Source organism: Spodoptera frugiperda, chromosome 7 (assembly GCF_023101765.2).
Source record: "Spodoptera frugiperda isolate SF20-4 chromosome 7, AGI-APGP_CSIRO_Sfru_2.0, whole genome shotgun sequence".
Taxonomy (NCBI): domain Eukaryota; kingdom Metazoa; phylum Arthropoda; class Insecta; order Lepidoptera; family Noctuidae; genus Spodoptera; species Spodoptera frugiperda.
The window spans coordinates 3,056,321-3,074,566 of record NC_064218.1 but is presented as its reverse complement, the minus strand read 5'-3'; the positions used below and the strand labels follow the sequence as shown (position 1 = coordinate 3,074,566).

Genomic DNA, 18,246 nt, shown 5'->3' with positions numbered 1-18,246 from the left:
GTTAGTGTAAGCTCAATTATTTCCGGAGCTGCGGACTACCTACCGGGCTTACCAGGGCTCCAATGAGCAGGAGTAGGAACGCGGTAGTTTAGTCAGTAAGAGTCTGACACTCCCTCTCTCCTCGCCCAAGGCGGAAGAAGTCATTGGATGACTTTACCCCGCAAAAAAAAAGCTCAATTATTTAGACCCTTTGAAGTTTATGATGACTTCATGGTTGATGCAGTGTTTGCCTACTGTGCAACATGTCACAGGAGTTTCATTCTCGCACATAATGAAATAACATAAGTTAGTGTAATACAAAGTGAGATGTTTAAATTTAATCTTTATTCTATAAATCTTTCAGTTCATATTGCACTAATTATAGCTTATTAATATCAACTTTAGAATGTGAACTCCCGTTTACATAACCAAAGTATATTTGCTGTATCAACAAGACAAATCTTTGGCTTTCTCATTAAATTCAAGTAATAACTCCTTCATGTCTTCATAACCAGCTATGTCCTGTGCCTCCCTTAATGGCAGCCATTTTAGATCCTGGTGTTCATCTGACAGTTGTACTTTAGTCTCTGGATTCTTCAACTTTGCCAGCCAGTACACAACCACTTTAGGTTTGTTGTTGACATTGTAGTTTAATACTTTTGTCACATCTTTGTACACCTGTAAAAGAAATAAATTATTAGAAAGTTAATTGTATGCTTTAAAATTATGTGGAAGCACAAAAGGTAATTTTTGTATTCTTGTAACTTCTTGTGGTAAAAAACATGTGTTTGTAAGATTATTCTTTAAAAAAAGTAAACCTGAAAATTCCAGGGAAGGTTGATTATAGAATAGTATGCAAGAGGATAATCTATCAGTCAAAAATAAATTATTTTGACCTTTCAATACAATAAAATATTCAACAATAATCATACTTTCATTCATAGATTTGATGATATAGGTACATCATTTGAGAATTTTTCCTTGTAGTAGGATGATCATGGCTGAAAATAAAGATCTACTTACTTCTAAATCCTCTTCAGACAATCCAGCTTCTTCTTTCGTCTCTCTCAGAGCTGTTACCCAATCCGATTCTCCAGGGTCAACATGACCTGAAAAATTAGGTGCATTGTTAAATGCAAAAATTGCTGAATTTATGGAGTACAAAAATAACTATAGTTGTAAGTGTACCAACTTTATTTTTAGTATACATAAAGATAAGTTGTAGGTGTAGTTCGTAACTTATCACTTTCCAACTTAAGCCGGTTTTATGGTAATAGGCAGAATAGGTTGGCCTTTCGTTGACTATACGGTGCGAAAAATAAACACAACGGACGACAAGTAGGTATTCACTTAACTTCTGACTGTGCAATATTGATGAATATGATTATTTACCCTTAGGTGGGGTCCAGTGGTGTTCTCCATAAGAAGTTTGTAACATCAAAAATTCTATTGCTTGATTTACACTCCTAAATATAACCAATCCCGCTGCACGCTTAGGAGACATTTTAAATTAGTGCTTATATAATATAACTATAAATATTAATATGGGATTCTATAACTTTCCAAAACCTATGCTTTTACATAATTTAATTAAGTGGTAAAATTAAATAAAATAGCCTTTATTTTGAACTTTTGAAGTTTCAACTTCAAGTCATTTGTCAACAATGTCAAGATGTCATTTTTTACAGCTGCTTCAGAACCGTTCAGAAATATGAACTAGGACTGCTCACAAAATCAACCTTATTTTATAACATTATTCATCAATCAGTCATTTAAAATATCAATCATCATTTGAATATTATCTTCGTATTATTTTAGATATTTGTCCAAATAAATATAAATCCTTTTTCATGTGTGTTGATCGAGAAAGAATAAAATTATAAACTCCATTTTGACAATCTGACATAAATGACATTTCGATACCAACGGTGGAAAAAAAAATAAGAATTCAAACAGTTCAAACTGCAACGGTGAATAACAACATTTCATTGAAACGACTGTTATGAAATTGTTTGTTTATTAATATTCTCGTACTATTCACATGTGATTCAAAATAAAGCTTTAATAAAATAATAAACTTTAAAAATAAAATAGTTTGTGTACCGTCATACCATGTTACAAAAATGGAAGCTTATTATTAACAATTGGGTAAGTAGCAGATGTTTCTCAAATGTCGTTGTAGATAATTGTTGTTTTATTTTACTTTTAAGATAAAGATGTTATTATTTACTTTTTGTATTATAGATAAACTGTTACTTCAATGAAAACAATCAAGATGACCGGACCGTTAACATAGAAACGTTATTGAACATAATATCTCATTTACATGAAAATCTCAACTTAGACGAATCAAAGTCGTCTATCTTGGAAGCGCATACAGTCGAGGGGTTTTTGGTGGAGAAGTATCCAGAATTTAAATTTGAAAATGGAACAGTTGAGTCGTCCAATGAGGATGATGTGTATCTGGTAGCATCATTGTTGCTTTTCTTTGTATGTGTGAATTCTAAGGATGTGGATATAAAGAGTGCAATGTGTAGCAAGCTGAGTGGCGATGATCAAGAGATTATCCTCAAATTCACCAAGAGCCTATTGGATTGTAGTCCTATCACTCTCAGGGACCTACAGGCAGCTATCACAGGTAAATTGATATTATTTCTTTTCCTATTCCAGCATAGACCATGTCTAAGGTTCAGTATTATTATTACAAAGCTAAACAACCCTTTGTGTTTGCCATTTTTATGTTAATTGTGTAACAGCTGTCTGGTTGGAAGCCACAGCTGTTGCTAAGGGCCCACCCCTCACATGTCAGTGTACTTTAGAAGTAATAAACTTTACTGTTATGTCTTTATTATTTTGATTTAAATGATTTACTTATTTACTAACTAACTGTATAATAATATTAATAGTTTGTTTGGAATACTTCTTGAAGGTAAAATTATCTAAATAAACTTAGATAATTTCAATATTTTTTATACAAATACTATGCAACTTTATTTAACCATTTTCAATTACAAAATCAAAATTTTTATTACAGAGGCATGTGGACCAGAAGTGGCATCTGGACCGATGAAGGTTGCGGAGACACCACCGGCTTTGCGCTCATTGCATGGCGAGGTACGGAGACTGCAGGCTGCACTGGATGCAGAGAGATTTGACCGGAACTATCTGCAAGAAGAACTGGCTAGGACCAACTTGAGACTGGAAAAACTAAGTAAGTTTCATATTCTGCTGTATGTATTTGTTTAACTGCCATACTCAGAGGCATTTAATGATTACTTTAACTATTCCTTAGTAATGATTTTGTTCTGAAAACAATTGCTAAGGTCTGGGTTAAGTAACTATTAAATGACACTGAGTATGGCAGTATATGTTTCATTTACTAAATAGCTAATAGTTGCATGATTTATTTGGTAAAACACTATTTCTGGAAATAGCAATTCAATCGTTTTTCAAGGGATACACTTCCACAAGCAAGTGTGTAAGTAAAACTTATACTTAAGCTCAGAGAACAATGAATCATAACTTAGTTATAATAAACTTGGTGTTGTGTTGGAACAATGCTTCCACTGACTTCCAGTCAGTTCCACTTTACAGTTTGTTTAGACTCCAGTCCAGTGTAGTCTAAACAAACTAACAATGAAACAACAGAGTCAGTTGAAACGATTGAATCAGTCATTAAAAAAGCAAATGACAATAAATGGGAGTAGGTCTCTTGGCAGAGTCACATTTTAAAAATGTGTACAACATTAGGATTTTATTTTGGAGGGGGGGGGGAATCTTTGAATGACTCCATCAGACTTACTGATCAAAAACTAACCTGATCTAACTTGTGGAATAATCTGGAACTTCCGGCAATTGGCAAAGTCATCTGTAGTTCCAGTATTAGATAGTGTAGAAATAATTACATAAGTTTACAAACTTTTAATGATAAAGTTAAAATCATTAAAAGGGAGTCATGAGTGAGATAGAAATTCCAAAGGTACTCCTTTATTTACTAACAACCAAACATTAACTATTCATATTAAACTTTAAGGAATTCCAATTATTTTGATACACATGTCACATAACACTTTAAGGTCAATAAGTCGATGGCTCAGTCTTTATTTGTTAATAATAATATTTATATTCAAGTACAGTTGAGTTTGTCCTTGATACATAAATCAATGGCTTCATTGTTAATGTTGTAACTAAACTCCATGGCATACTGTCTACTTATGTACTATCGGTTTACTATAGTCCACATAACACGATTAAACAAAATCCTGTGGCAAAGGTCAATAAGTCGATGGCTCAGTCTTTATTTGTTAATAATAATATTTATATTCAAGTACAGTTGAGTTTGTCCTTGATACATAAATCAATGGCTTCATTGTTAATGTTGTAACTAAACTCCATGGCATACTGTCTACTTATGTATTGTTTAATCGGCAAAGTTTACTGTAGTCCACTCGTACGCGTACACGCGATTAAACAAAATCCTGTGGCAAACTCGCTGTTCACTGAGCGTTTTCCCTTTTGTCGCTCGCGCCGCGTGCATGCGAATATCGACTTATGATAGTAGACTACCAATTTTGTCGATTGTACATAGGTGGACATAATATCATCATAGTGGGCATTCTATGTAAGTCGTGCAGTGCTCAGTTGTGTGATATTGGAGAGGTCCTATCAGTGATTGTATACAAATTTCCGTTCCGTGTGGTGTGGACGAGTAGGGTATACTTGTCAGACCCCTACTGTGCCCGTGTCGTAAGAGGAACTAGTTATATTTAAAGTACTAAGTATATTATGTTGATAGAGACTGGGACCCACTCTAAGAATAATGATTGTATTTGTAATGTAATATTTTTGGTTAAAATGCTATCTATTTTATTTTTTTAACTTGACTTTATATTTTTTTTTTCCACAGTGAAAGACAAGGAACAATACAAGCTGGACATAGTGAACTTGAAGGCTAAGATATCCATGTGTTGCGGGGAGGATCAGGATCAGCGCGGGACGGAGGCCGAAGCGGAATCCTCAGGGAAACTACAGCGACAGCTGCAGGATATGGAGGAACGCCTCGTCCGCACCCAGGAGTCGCTTGATGATGTTACTTATGAACGGGATACTTATAAAGCTAAGGTGGGAACATACTCTATCATCTCATCATATATATATCTCTATTCCGAAACCTTTACCCACCAAATTCCCAAAAGGCCCCGGCACTTGTAACTCTTCTGGTGTTGCGTGTGTCCATGCGCCGTCTGCTTGTTTGCCGCCCTATCCTATAAAAACAGTATTTAATTGTACACCATAAATAATTATAAGTAGGGTGCCACGCCAAGCCACGGGCGGAATGTTTGTATCTTACAAAAGGAATAAAAAAGAAAAATACTAGGATAAGTGCCATCATCAACATAAAAACTTAAAATAAACATTTTATAGATGGAAGAGTTGAAACAAGACCGCGACAAATGGTTGTCTCTCAGCCAGCAAGAGAGTGAGCGCGCTATACAGCTGGGCGAGGAGTTGGAAGTGGAACGGAGGCACATGCAGGCTCTGAAGGAGCTGGTGAACGAGCTGCGCCAGCACAACCGACGCAACGGCCTCGACACCAGCCTGCTGGAGTGCGACGACCCTGACGCCAGCATACAGTCTTTACAACATAATCTTTGTAAGTCATTCTATTACCATTTACATAATAATATCTCATATCCCCGGTTTCCAAAAGTCTGGCAACGCACTTACTCCTCGTCTGGTGTTGCGATTATTTATAGGCGGCGTCTTCTTTTAGGTGATTCTTTTTTTAACTTTAGAGCCCCACTAGGATTTTCGCCTTTATTGTAGGTGCGTTTACAAACATACAATTTCAAATAAATATGACACCCAGACCCGAAACAACAATTTGTTGATCATACAAAGAGTTGATCCGTGCGGAATCTGACCCGCTAAACGTTGGACAGCAGCTAGTTGCCCAGCCACCGCGCCGACCGTGCAGCCATGTCGTCGATCCGTCTGCTTGTTTGCCCTTAAAAAATAGAGATTGACCGAGTGGCTGAGGGTTGTTGTGTGGCGGTCTCATTTCCCACATATAATAATCACATAATGATCCATATTGATATTTAATATAATTAAGGATTCTGGTATGACTGATTAATCGCGTGACTGCTGCAAAATCCTCGGCTTATATTGTTCCATTTGTAAATAATATGTTTGTGAATAACAGCATGAGTTTATTTTTGTAGCTGTATGTAGTGAGGCCTGCGCTAACGTGGTGGAAGTGCAATTAGGTGAAGAAAGAGCTAAAGTCGATGCTCTTAAACAACAGCTACAAAGATTGCAAGTAAGTACTTTGTGATCCTATTATGTTAACTCACAGTAATTATTTTACTTGGTTTGGAAGTGTGAATTCAAACTACAACTCTGCTAGTCAACTTCAATTTGAAGAAAGTAATCACTTAACTAATTTTGTATTGTAGGAAGATATGCATGAGCTCAACCAAAAAGCTGATCACGAAAAAGAAAATTTCGAGAAACTACTCTCAGAACGTGACAACGAAATTGTAAATCTTAAATGCCATTTCAATGAAACCGTTGAGAAAAAAGATAAAGAGATAACCGAGTATTACAATGAAGTAGTTAAATTAAATAATGACAATAATGAACTGGAACGAAGGATTAAACATAATAGTGAACACTCAAGGCAAGTTATTGAGCAGAAGATTCAAGAAATTGAAACACTACAAGAACAGAAACTGTCTCTCCTACAAAGCCTGTCTGATGAGACTACCAAGTTGGAGAATATAATAGCAGGCCTAAGATCTGAGTTGGAGGCAGAGAAGCAGGCGAGAGCCAAGATGAGAGACAGCTATGACAATCAAATGATGAAGTTAAACGAGAAAATATTGAATAGAAACAATGAACTAGTTGAGCTACAAAACAATGTTTTCGAAAAGAGTGAGATGATTGAAACACTACAAATGAACTTGAGAAATGAGAAAGAACTCTCAAATAAATATAACATGAACGCGCGCCAACTGAGTGAGCAGAAACGTGAAGTTGAAAATAAATTGCAGGATAAAAACGAAGAAATGAACGCGATGCAACACAGCCTCGAACAAAATATTGCATCGATACTAAAAGAAATTGAGCATTTCAAAGTTCTTGTAGCCAGCTTGCAAGAACACTGCAGGGATTTGGAAGAAAGTAAATCGCAGTTAGAGGGTGAAATCAAAAGATTTGAAGAGCTCCTCAAAGACACTGAAAATATAAAGAACGCATTCAGTGAGGCGACTGAAAAACTTAAATGTGAATTGGATGAAAAGAACGCCATCATTAATACGTTGCAAACACATTTACAAGACGAGATACGCCATAAAGTTGGATATCAAGAAGAGTTGCAGAGATTACAGACAGCCAAAATGTATATGGCTGACGATTTGAATAAGTTGAATGTGGAGTATTCGAAATTGAAAATAGAGTTGACAGGGAAGGACAGGACTGTAGAGTCGTTGGAGATGAGCCTGCAAGAAGCCAGAGATGCCGTAGACAAGTTAAAAGCAGACAACGAAAAACTAAACCTCGATCTGATGAAAATGTCAGATGAGATCGCGCATAAAAATAAAGATATTGAAACACTTGAAACAACCAAAAAGAGTCTGGAAGATGAGCTTTCGGAAAAGAATGAAACGATTGATTCTATTAATCACAAGATAGCTAATTTGACGTCAAACAAACAAGCTTTGCAGAACAAAATAGACTCAATGAACGCGGAGAAGACAAAACTTGACACTGAGCTGATTACAAAATCCAAACAGATATCACAGCTGCAGGCAGAATGTGAGAAATTGACTAAAACCGTTGACGAGAATAAGAAAGGTATGTAGTTATAATTTTCATATAACTAACACCACATCTATTTTAGGTCACATTAATCTATTGTTTTTATTTTATTTCAGCAATCCGAAGTTTGGACCAAAATATGACAAAAGAAAAACATAAATATGCTGCACTTGAAAAAACCTACGACTCTGAAACATCTAAACTGATGGGCAAACTGAATGAAAACGAGAAAACCATTAAAGAATTGACTTCAACTTCTAAAAAGACTATTAAGAACAAAGAACACCAAATTCAGATACTTACTAGTGAATTAGAAAACTTGAAGAAAGCTATGGAAGCAGACAAGGAAAGTATTAACTTGGTAGATAAAGAGAAAGAAGCATTGATAAAGAAGTTGGAGGAAGAAATATCATACAAAAATAAGATTGAAAAGGAATACCAAAATCAATGCGCACAGATAGAGAGCATCACTTCTCAACTGAACGAAGAATTGACCAGCAAGAATAATGCTATACTTGCACTAACATCTGAATTGGACGACGTCAAGAAGATTATTGAAGGAAAATGCAAAGGTAAGTCGTAACTTTTGATAAGTTTGTAGTAAAATAATAATTGACTACATTTTGTAATAACACGATAAATTGTCTGTTTTAGAAATCCGACTTTTAGGAGAGCGATTGTCTAAAGAAGATCAACTGATCAGAGATTTGGCTCACCAAAAAACTGTGGAGGCCAAAGATTTCCAGAAGAAGATTAATGATTTGCAAACACAAAATAACGACTTGAAACAAGAAGTGAAAAAAGCAAACGAATGCAAGGAACAAGCGATAGCGGCATTGCAGAAGGAGAATGAACAGCTGCAGTTTGCAATGGAAGAAGACAATAGTAGCCGTGAAGTTATTCTGAAGGAAAAAGATTGTATCATCGACAGGTTAGAGAGGCAACTCAAAGTGCACACTGATCAACTAGAGTCCATCAGGAAGGATTATGAAAACATCACACTAACGTGGGAGATGTACAAGGTGGAAACCAAAGAGAACATGCAAGCTAAAGAAGACCAAATCAAAACTTTATCACAAGAAGCAACCCAGTTACAAGAAAATATTTCTGAACTAAAAAAAGAAAAGGAAGAATTGGTTAAATCGCTACAAGTATTTGCTGAACAAATTGAAGTCTCTAATACAAACCACAATGAACTAGTAAACAATCTTGTTAAGGAACTAAACAACGAAGAAACGAAGCTTGCTGCTGTTGTAGAAGAAAAACAGGCTTTGCAGAACCAGTTGGTTGAAGAAAAAGCTGCTAGAGACAATCTTGAAACAGAAAATAAACAAAAAAATGAAGAAATCGAAGTTCTTATTGCAGATAAGAACGAGCTTCTAAAGGAGAAGATTGAACTGACGCAACGCCTTGTCGAAGAGAGAGCGGTGAAGTCCATTTACGAGGAGGAAAGAAACTCACTCGCTTCTGAAAAGACAGCTTTCGAGAGGAAGTTACTGAACCAACTAGCCGCGACAGAAAATCTAATGGAGAGCAGGGAATGTCTCACCCAACAGCTTGTTGAAGAGAAATCAGCTAAAGAATTAGCGGAGAAAGAAAAAGAGAATCTCTTACTAGAGAAACAACTCATAGAAGAGAAGATAATGGAAGTGGAGAGCAACAAAGAAGAGATGAGTAGAGAAATAGACGATCTGATAGAAAAGCATAGCTTGCTAGACCAGCAATGTATGAAAGAGAGGGAAGCTAATGAGATTCTGAGTGCACAGAAATTGGAACTGCTTCAAACGTTGACAGAGGAACTGGCAACAAAAGAAGAAATAATTAAAGAAAATGAATTCCTACTTGGTCAAGTAGAATGTTTGAAACGTGACTTGCTTGAACAGAAAACAATTCAAGAAGTTCTTATTAGTGAGAAAGAGACGTTGCTTGTTGAAAAAGAAGGGCTTGTGAAGACGTTGGGAGTGGAAAAGTCGGCGCATGATGAAATTGAAACTGAGAAAGATCAACTTATTACTAAATTGTGCGAGTTGAATGAAAGTTACATATCTAAAGCTGGCACTGCCCAGGCGGAGCTTGAGAAGGTTACTCAAAGTGCCAACACTTTACAAACGAATCTTAAACGTAAGTACAGTTTTTGTAAATATTCTAAAATGTTAACATTTAAATAGGGCTCGTAACTATAACTGTCGAAAAAATGGTGTTAACACCATCTTGGCATGTCGTTTATGAAAACGTTCACAATTATTCCTGCTGTTATAATAATCTTAATATAACAATTTCAACAGCAAATTTAGGAGTACGAAATACCAACGTTATTATTTTGATTTCAGAACAAGAGGAACTGAATAGCCAACTAACAGCTAGTCTCACAGCTGGACTTGACAAAGTTATTCAAGGACTCAAGAGAGAGGGGATAGCTAATGAATTTGTGGAGAAAATAACCCAATCCGATGATACGGTCAATCAGGCCAGCGACAAGTGTGAAACGCTTATAAAAATCGCCAATACATTAACTACTGAGTTGGTGATGAGGCAGAACTTGGTGAAAGCTCTCGAACACGGCAATAGCTCACTGGCGGAGCTGAGGGAAGTTCTGAAGCTGAAGGAGAATCAGCTGTTCGACCTGCAGACGGAGATCAAACGGCTGCAACAGATCGTCAATGAGAATAAGATTGGTGAGTATTCAATTTTCTATTAACATTAGTTTCTCTGTAATTCATAGAATGTTTCTACTAATCTTTACTAATTATCTAGTTTTTTTATTTCGTTTTAGTCCTGTCTGTGTATAACATGTGGTAATAATGTATGAACTTTGCAGCACTCAGACACACAGGGGACTGTCGTGAGAGCTGCAATGTTCTCAAACACTTGTACGTCCTCGTTTAAACTAACCGTCTAACGTGACATCTGACTGGACGTTAAATCTTCTATCTAACATTTCTCTGCACCTTTCTCCTTCGTCCTTCCATGTCATGTCGACCTTGTCTCCTAGTATTTGCTAAACGTTGCACTTTCTTCGTATTTATATTATATTTACTTATAGAACTATCAAAGCGTACCGAGACGTATAACACGACGGTTGAGAACAAGGCGAGAGAGATACAAACACTTACGAAAGAGAACCAAGCACTCACAAACGACTTGAATGATGTCAAGCTTCAGCTCGAGGTGAAAGTACATTCTTTGAAGGAAAAACTCATTGACAACGAGAACTTGACTGACAAACTCAAGATGACGTACGAATGTCAGATTGATAACTTGAATGTTATGATCACTAAGCTCTCGAATTACTTGAAAGATAAGACCTCCGAGTATGATGCTGTTAGGAAAGAAAAGGAAAAGCTGGTGCAAACTATCGAAGAGAAGACTCAAGGTAACATATATTTCCTATTCAAAAACATGCTATTTTTTATTTAGGTTAGTCAGTATAGTTAACAAGTACTACAAAAATTAGTAAAAAACTGTGTCAGCTGATTTTGGAATTGTCTAAGGCCTTTGATTTACTGAATACAAAGATTGAAGACATCCTTAAACAACACTGGCTTCAAATTAAAATATTTGATGTGCAAATTGAAGTAGTGTTTAAGTCTAAATAATATACTTATTGGGTCAACTTATTATTGTTATTATATAGGTATGCCAAAATTCATCTATAGGGGTTTCACAGGGCATCTTACTAGGTCCATTTTTTTTTTATAAAAGATAGTCAGGTTTATAGTTTGACTAAACTTTGTTTTAATTATTTTAATTTACAGCAATTAAAGCATTAGAAGAGGAGATCAAACTTGAAGTCCAAAATAAACAGAAATTAATAAAAGATTTTGATGCTGAACGGCAGATACTTAAGAACATGGTAACAGTTACTGAGTCTATCATGGAAGATCAGAAAGTAGCTTTAAACAATGTAATTTCGGAGCATGTACGAACCAATGAGGCATTGCAAGAAGAAAAAGAAACTATCACTAAAGCTTTAGAGAAAGAAAAAGAAGATTTCAAAGTAAAATTAGACGAAAAAGATAAAGCTTTAGAAATGTCGCTTTGAAAGAAATGGCTGAAGTGAAAACAGATAAAGATAGGATTGAGAAACAATTGAAAGAAGTGATTGAGAATGAAATAAAGAATTTGCAAGTTAAAGTGGAGGAGAAAGAGAGTGCGTATGAATCCCTGGTCAAAGAAGTAGGAGTGCTTATAAGTGCTGATGGAGCCTCCCTCAATAAAGAAAGTTTTGTAGCTGAAGTACGAAAAATGAAGGACAATTTGCAAAGTAAAATTGTTGAGAATAAAAAAATAAGGGAGGAAACTAAAGAATTACAGGATTTGGTTCGAAAATGTAAAGATGGTAAGTGGAATTGTATTGTGTCGGCATTATTGAATAGTTTGTGACAATTTTCATCAACCATCTCTTGACTATCTGTTAACTTAAAGTTACTTGATATAGCACCTAAATTAACCATTGATTTCTACAGTTTCTAGGTGTCACTTATACAGTGGTGATCCAAAATTTATTAAAATCTTAGATTTAAATTTGGTGGGTGAAAACGGCTATTGGTTTTGTAAAATAATAATTATTAACAAATTGTTAACTCTGTGAAATTGTTTTCCAGACATAGTTATGTTGGAAAAACGTAATGAGGCGTTGAAAGGCGAAGGGAATATGACTGAACAAAAGCTACGGGGAGAAATTGTGGAATTACAAAACACATTACAAGCCCAAACGGCAACTAATAAAGATTTAGAACTAACATTGAAAGAAAAGAATGATAACATCAAAGAATTTAACGAAAAACTTAATTTATTACATGAACAAATTCATGTTCTTATACAAGACAAAAATACTTTGGAGGAAGAGAAGAAGTCAGTAGCTGACAATAATAAGGAATTAGAGAACAGCATGAAGATGTTGTGTCAACAGTACGGCGAAGAAAATACAAAACTTAACGATGAAAAACAAAATCTCCTTAAAACCGTTGAAAATAACAAAACTGGTATGTTGATACTTATGCCTACAAAAGCTCGCTCTATCTTTGAACTACAAAATTAACAAGTTTTTTTTTTCATTTCAGTGATTTCTTACCTAGAGGCTTTAGTCAAGGAGCTCCAACAGAAGAATAAACAGCTTTCAGAGGACATTCAGAATGACAAACAGAACTTAGTAAGCAAGTGCGACATACTGCAACAATACCATGATAAGGCCGAGGAACAACTTGAGGAAAGGCAAAAGGAAATAAATATTCTACAGAAAGAAATAAATACACTGAAAACCAAAGTACAACAATGTGAAGAGGAATCCAAGGCCAAAGACGCAATCCTATCGAAAATCAGCAAAGAAAAAGACGCCGTCATTACCTCTGTTACCAAGGAACTAGACGAACTCAAAGCTGCTAAAGAAATGTTCGACCAAGAAATACAGGAGAAGACGAAAACTATAAACGAATTGAAACAGAATTTGGACGAGATTAACACGCAGAGAGAAGCATTGCACATTCTGAGAAAGGAAAACGAGGAACTGATCAAGGCTGTAGGAATGAGAGAGACATGTACGTGTTGTATTGATTTATTTTTGGATCTGCTACTATTGTGTATCACCTATCGGTTGCCTAAATAACCCACATGTTTCGTTCGCAGTTGCCGCAGCACAGACTCAAGAAAAGACTTCGAGCCACAAGCACTCTGGTCACGCAGACAGGGAGCTCCGCGACCTCCAGCATCAGGTAGATAACACATCTTCAGACATCACACACTCATCCGTGGAGAGCTTAAAGACCATCACAGACTTAGAAAAGATTATCAACGACAAGAACCGAACGATCACGACGCTGCAGAGTGACGTCACATACCTCAAGACCTTGATGGCCGAGTCCGAAACTAAACTGCTCGACGTCACCAAAGAGCTCGAGCTAAGCAAGGAGAACTGCCACCAGCTGTCTAGTCAGCTTAAGAAAATCGTGCACCAGAAGAATGAGGAGATCGCCGACCTCAGGAAACAAGTGAACAAGATGTCTGTCACTGAGAACAGAGCCACGCAGATCATTAAAGTGTCCGCCAAGTACCAGGCGATCATACTCAAGAGGATCGCGGAGATAAAGACGAACACTGTACTCAAAGAACTCACCAACTTCGGCAACTCCAACAACTACGACAGCGAAGTGAAGCGCAGCCTCAGTGCCGGGACCATCACCATGGAGGACCTCGAGAACTTCCTGGAGACCACCGACAGACATCTGAGGAAGTGCTCAGAGAAACAGCTAGCTCTGCAGAAGGAACGCGATCGGCTGATGGAAGTGAACAAGATCAACGAGTCGGAGATACTGAACATGAAGAAGTTCTTGACGGAGTTGTCGGTCAGCTTCCAGACGTTGAGCTCCATCAAGGAGGTGTACGCCACGAAGCTGAGCCGCGTCATATCCATGCAGCGTACAGTACGACGCGAGATCCTGGCCCTGGAGGGCAGCGCGGCCCCCGCCGTGCTGGCGCGGCTCGAGCGGGGCCACGGCGCCGCCGCGCAGGACCTGGCCGAGGCCGCGCTGGCGCTGCAGCGCTGGCTGGAGCGCTGCATGGCGCGGACCGTGTCGGCCGAGAAGCTGAAGCAGGCCTTCCTCAGCGACAGCGGCCGCACGTCGCTGGCCAGCGCCAGCTTCCACAACGCGGGGCTGGAGGTGCAGCTGGACGAGCTGGAGAAGCTGTTCCAGCAACTGCTGGAGGACGTGGCGCGGGCGCCGCGGGCGGAGCCCCCGGCCGGCCCGGAGCCCGGCACCGTCATGGAGGTGCGCGCCGAGTACGAGGACAAACTCAACCGAATGAAGAGTAAAATGGTCAGTATCCTCCCCATACTGTTGTTGATATTGCTATACCAGGTGGTGTGGTGGTGCTACCTTCTGATGGATCACTGAGTGGTGTGGCTTGCGATTGACCGTTATAGCTTGTGAAGTCGATACATTTATTGTTGTTATTGTTGAATAAATTGTTTTAATGGATGCTTTTGTTTTATTTCTCTTTGGTTTACGCTAGTGTTCATTAAAGCATCGTTCGTAGTATAGAGATTAATTTAGAAGCCGATCCGAAGGTAATATATTTGTATATATTTATGTATGTATGCATGGCCTGTCGCACGCTGTTTGGTACCGAGCATGAGTCCGCAGAAGCGAGCCGGAGCTGACGACGTTCTCGTTTCCAGAAACAACTGTACACGGAGCAGATCGCCGTGTACAAGGAGAAGCAGCGCGTGGAGGTGGGCGCGCTGGAGGCGGAGCTGGCGCGGGCCCGCGCGCGCCTGGCCGACACGTCGCGCGCGTACGAGCAGCACGTGCGCGCGCTCACGGCCGAGCTGTGGGCCGTGGGGGAGAAGTTCCTCGCGCAGCGCGACCACGCCGCCGCCGCGCGCCGCGCCGCGCGCTCCGCATCGCTCATGTCGCTGCAACACGTGCACTCCGTACGTACACATCCACTTCTTCATCCGACCGCAAGGGTCACTCGTTTCATTGTACTGACGATATTTTTATTTACAGTCGGGCCTCGTACCGTTCCAAGAAGAGGTCGACCGTCCCTCCGACTCTCACTCGCTGCGCTCTCTACCTGTAAATCACGGCGCCAAACGAGGTAACAACATTTTTATTTCCGACCAAAATTTTCTTACTTTGAAGCAATTTTCACATGTACTTATATTTGACGGAAACAGATGACCGCGACCGCACGCTGCACATGTCGGACGAGGAAGGCGAGGTGTTCGACAATCGTTGGCTGAAGGAGCTGGCCGCCACGCCGCGGCGCGCGTCGTACGCGCCGGGTCCCCGCGACCCCGCGGCGCCGGGGCCCCAGGACCACGTGCCCCCCGGCCAGCGCCTGTCGGAGCTCCGCTGGCGCAACTCACTTTGCCCCCCGCACCTCAAGAGCTCGTACCCCGCTGAAACACAGTTCGCGCAAGCTGTCGACGAAGAAGACATCAAGGTGAGTTTCATAAATTTAAAACTTGTTATTTGGACTAAGCATGGCTCAAATACGTTTTACGCGGCTGTCAGAATCGTGTAAATGTAACTCGTTTGGTAACGCTGCAGTGTCTGGGCGCGGCGGGGGCTGCCGGGGGCAAGCTTCAACGCAAGGAGGTCGGCATCACCGCCTACAAGAAGCCAGGACCACCCACTCCTAGCAAACAGGCTGGAAGACTCTCCGCTACCGTGAGTACTGACATATCGATTGTATCATTCACTCTAATAATGACACCCAGTCCTTTCCATTTCTCTATATTTTTATTATTCAAATGCGTCAAGTTTCACATATTATTTGATATAACAAAAAGGTTTGTAATACATATTACAATACTATCTTGTAAAGCTAAAATGACTATATTTTTACCATTCTGTAATTAAGTAAATGTCTTATTACTACGCATATTGTTTGTATAGGACTCGGAGCTACGCGAGTCGTTGCGTGTGGAGGCCGAGCCGCAACCGTCCCGTAAGACGAGCACGCCGTCCCGTATCCGATCTCTGTTCCGATCATCCAGAAACGATACCGCCGAAGTAAGTCTAAGTATTTTGTTTTTATATTACAACTAGCGACCAGTGTAATGGTGGAATATTATGCATGCATTATACATATAAACCTTCCTCTTGAATGACTATTTATTAAAAAAAAAAACAGCCTCTAAATCCGTTGCGCAGTTTTAAAGATTTAAGCATACAAAGGGACATAGGAACGTCCTCATAGGACCGAACGTGAACCGACGTGAATAACGCTTATTTTTCGCCGTGTAAATGAGTGATTGAGGTCACTGAAGTACAAATCGGGGCATGCCAATTGCTGGTGTCTATGGACGACGTCCATTGCTTACCATCAGGTGATCGCTTTGCTCGTTTGCCGTTCTATGGTGTAAAAAACTGTTATCAACAAAATTGTATGTCAAGATAATAAACTTATGACTTCTAATTTTGTACACACATGTCGAATGTTTGTCGAGTGGTACGTATAACACAAACGGTGAAAAGTGGGTGTACATTGTATAGCGGCATTACGTGTCGTAATGAGCACCTCTGCCTACCCCTTCGGGGATAAAAGGCATGACGTTGCTTTTATGTCGAATGTTTGTTATAAATAATAATTTGACAATTTCTATTTGTTTCAGGGAACCCCACGAAGCAGAAGGCTGAGTAACATTTTTAGAAAAAAGTAGTTTTATTTTTATGGATTTGATTTGTGAAACGAAATTGTTAATAAATAAATTAATTTATTGCTTTTTTAATTTCTTGTTTTTTTTTTTACATTTAATGGGTCGACGTTTGACCGGTTATACTAGGAAACACAGACTCTCACCTGATGGTAAGGGATGACGCGGCCTACGATGGAGCACGTCTGCCCATAAGCAACCTATTCACTCGGGCTTTGAAGACACCCAGGTTATACCCATCAGGAAATACAGACTCCGGCAAGGAGTTCCACTCCCTAGCAGTTCGCACAAGGAAGCTTGAAGCGAAACGCTTCGTGCGAGTGGGTGGGATATCTACCATAAAACGGTGACGCCTCGCCGATTGTCTTGTGGTTCGATGATGGAAAGGACTAGGGGAAATCAAGTTGTGTAATTTTAGTTTCAGTTGACCTCAAAATAGGTGACTTGTTTCAGCAAATGTAAAGGCTTTTTTAACCCCTTGTCTGTCGGTATATAAGACAATAGAAAACACATTGTGTCTCGCGTAGATCTGCGTTCCGACAGACAACGGGTTAAGGCATAATATTTTGCTTACATACTCTATTTAACCAACTTAAAAAAAGGAGTTTCTCAATTGGACATAGTAAGTATGTTTATGCGATTATCACGTGCTTGGCGCTGTTCGCATAGTATTTATCAGACTTTTTTTTTGATCGGGAAATCATCTAATGACTCCTTCTGTCTTGGGCGAGGAACGATCTCTCTGGCCCAATTATCGCGTGCAGTCATTTATCACTAAGTGTAGGCGTAATAATAAACCCCTACTCTATATAACACTTCTTGACATGTTACGAAGTCCTAGTACATCTAAACTATTTCATTTTTAAATCAAATCTCATGCATCCATAGTTTACAGTGTGGTCTACAATCTAGTTTTAATCAATTACTATTTAATTTCATTGCTTACTTCGGTTCATATTTATATGTGTTTGTTGACTGGAGGGATAGGATGGGATAGGATAGGGTCTACTAAGAAAATATTGTGACTCTGAAGGATCCATTTGAATAAAATAGAGAGGTCCATAGTGAATTATAACTAATTTGCTAATAATGTGCACCTCTGCATACCTCTTCGCGAATTAAAGGTGACGTTATACTATTTAATTTCATCGCTTACTTCGGTTCATATTTGTATGGTGTTTTTACCCATAAATAAGTGTTTTTTGATTTGAAGGATAGGATGGGATATGGTCCACTTAGGAAATATTCTGACTCTGAAGGATCCATCTCAATAAAATAAAATAGAG

General features: G+C 38.8%; 2 protein-coding genes across 2 annotated transcripts; one reads left to right on the top strand and one right to left on the bottom strand.

The window, feature by feature from the left end:
- Positions 1-305: 305 nt before the first annotated feature.
- On the bottom strand, positions 306-1,640 carry LOC118265946 (bis(5'-nucleosyl)-tetraphosphatase [asymmetrical]). Its single transcript, XM_035579248.2, has 3 exons — positions 1,372-1,640; positions 1,003-1,088; positions 306-657 (listed from the first exon to the last, which is right to left on the bottom strand). The coding sequence occupies exons 1-3, from the start codon at positions 1,481-1,483 to the stop codon at positions 427-429; spliced, it is 429 nt and encodes a 142-aa protein (XP_035435141.1). The 5' UTR covers positions 1,484-1,640; the 3' UTR covers positions 306-426.
- A 239-nt stretch (positions 1,641-1,879) lies between these two features.
- LOC118265867 (rootletin-like) lies at positions 1,880-17,033 on the top strand. Its single transcript, XM_035579123.2, is given in 22 exon segments — positions 1,880-2,127; positions 2,224-2,617; positions 3,014-3,190; positions 4,886-5,100; positions 5,404-5,632; positions 6,204-6,301; positions 6,438-7,836; positions 7,917-8,372; positions 8,455-9,921; positions 10,131-10,475; positions 10,844-11,173; positions 11,556-11,833; positions 11,836-12,139; positions 12,405-12,785; positions 12,864-13,337; positions 13,426-14,612; positions 14,975-15,229; positions 15,306-15,396; positions 15,476-15,744; positions 15,852-15,971; positions 16,200-16,316; positions 16,919-17,033. Coding segments are annotated over 22 exon segments (8,670 nt in total). The 5' UTR covers positions 1,880-2,091; the 3' UTR covers positions 16,967-17,033.
- Positions 17,034-18,246: the final 1,213 nt, after the last annotated feature.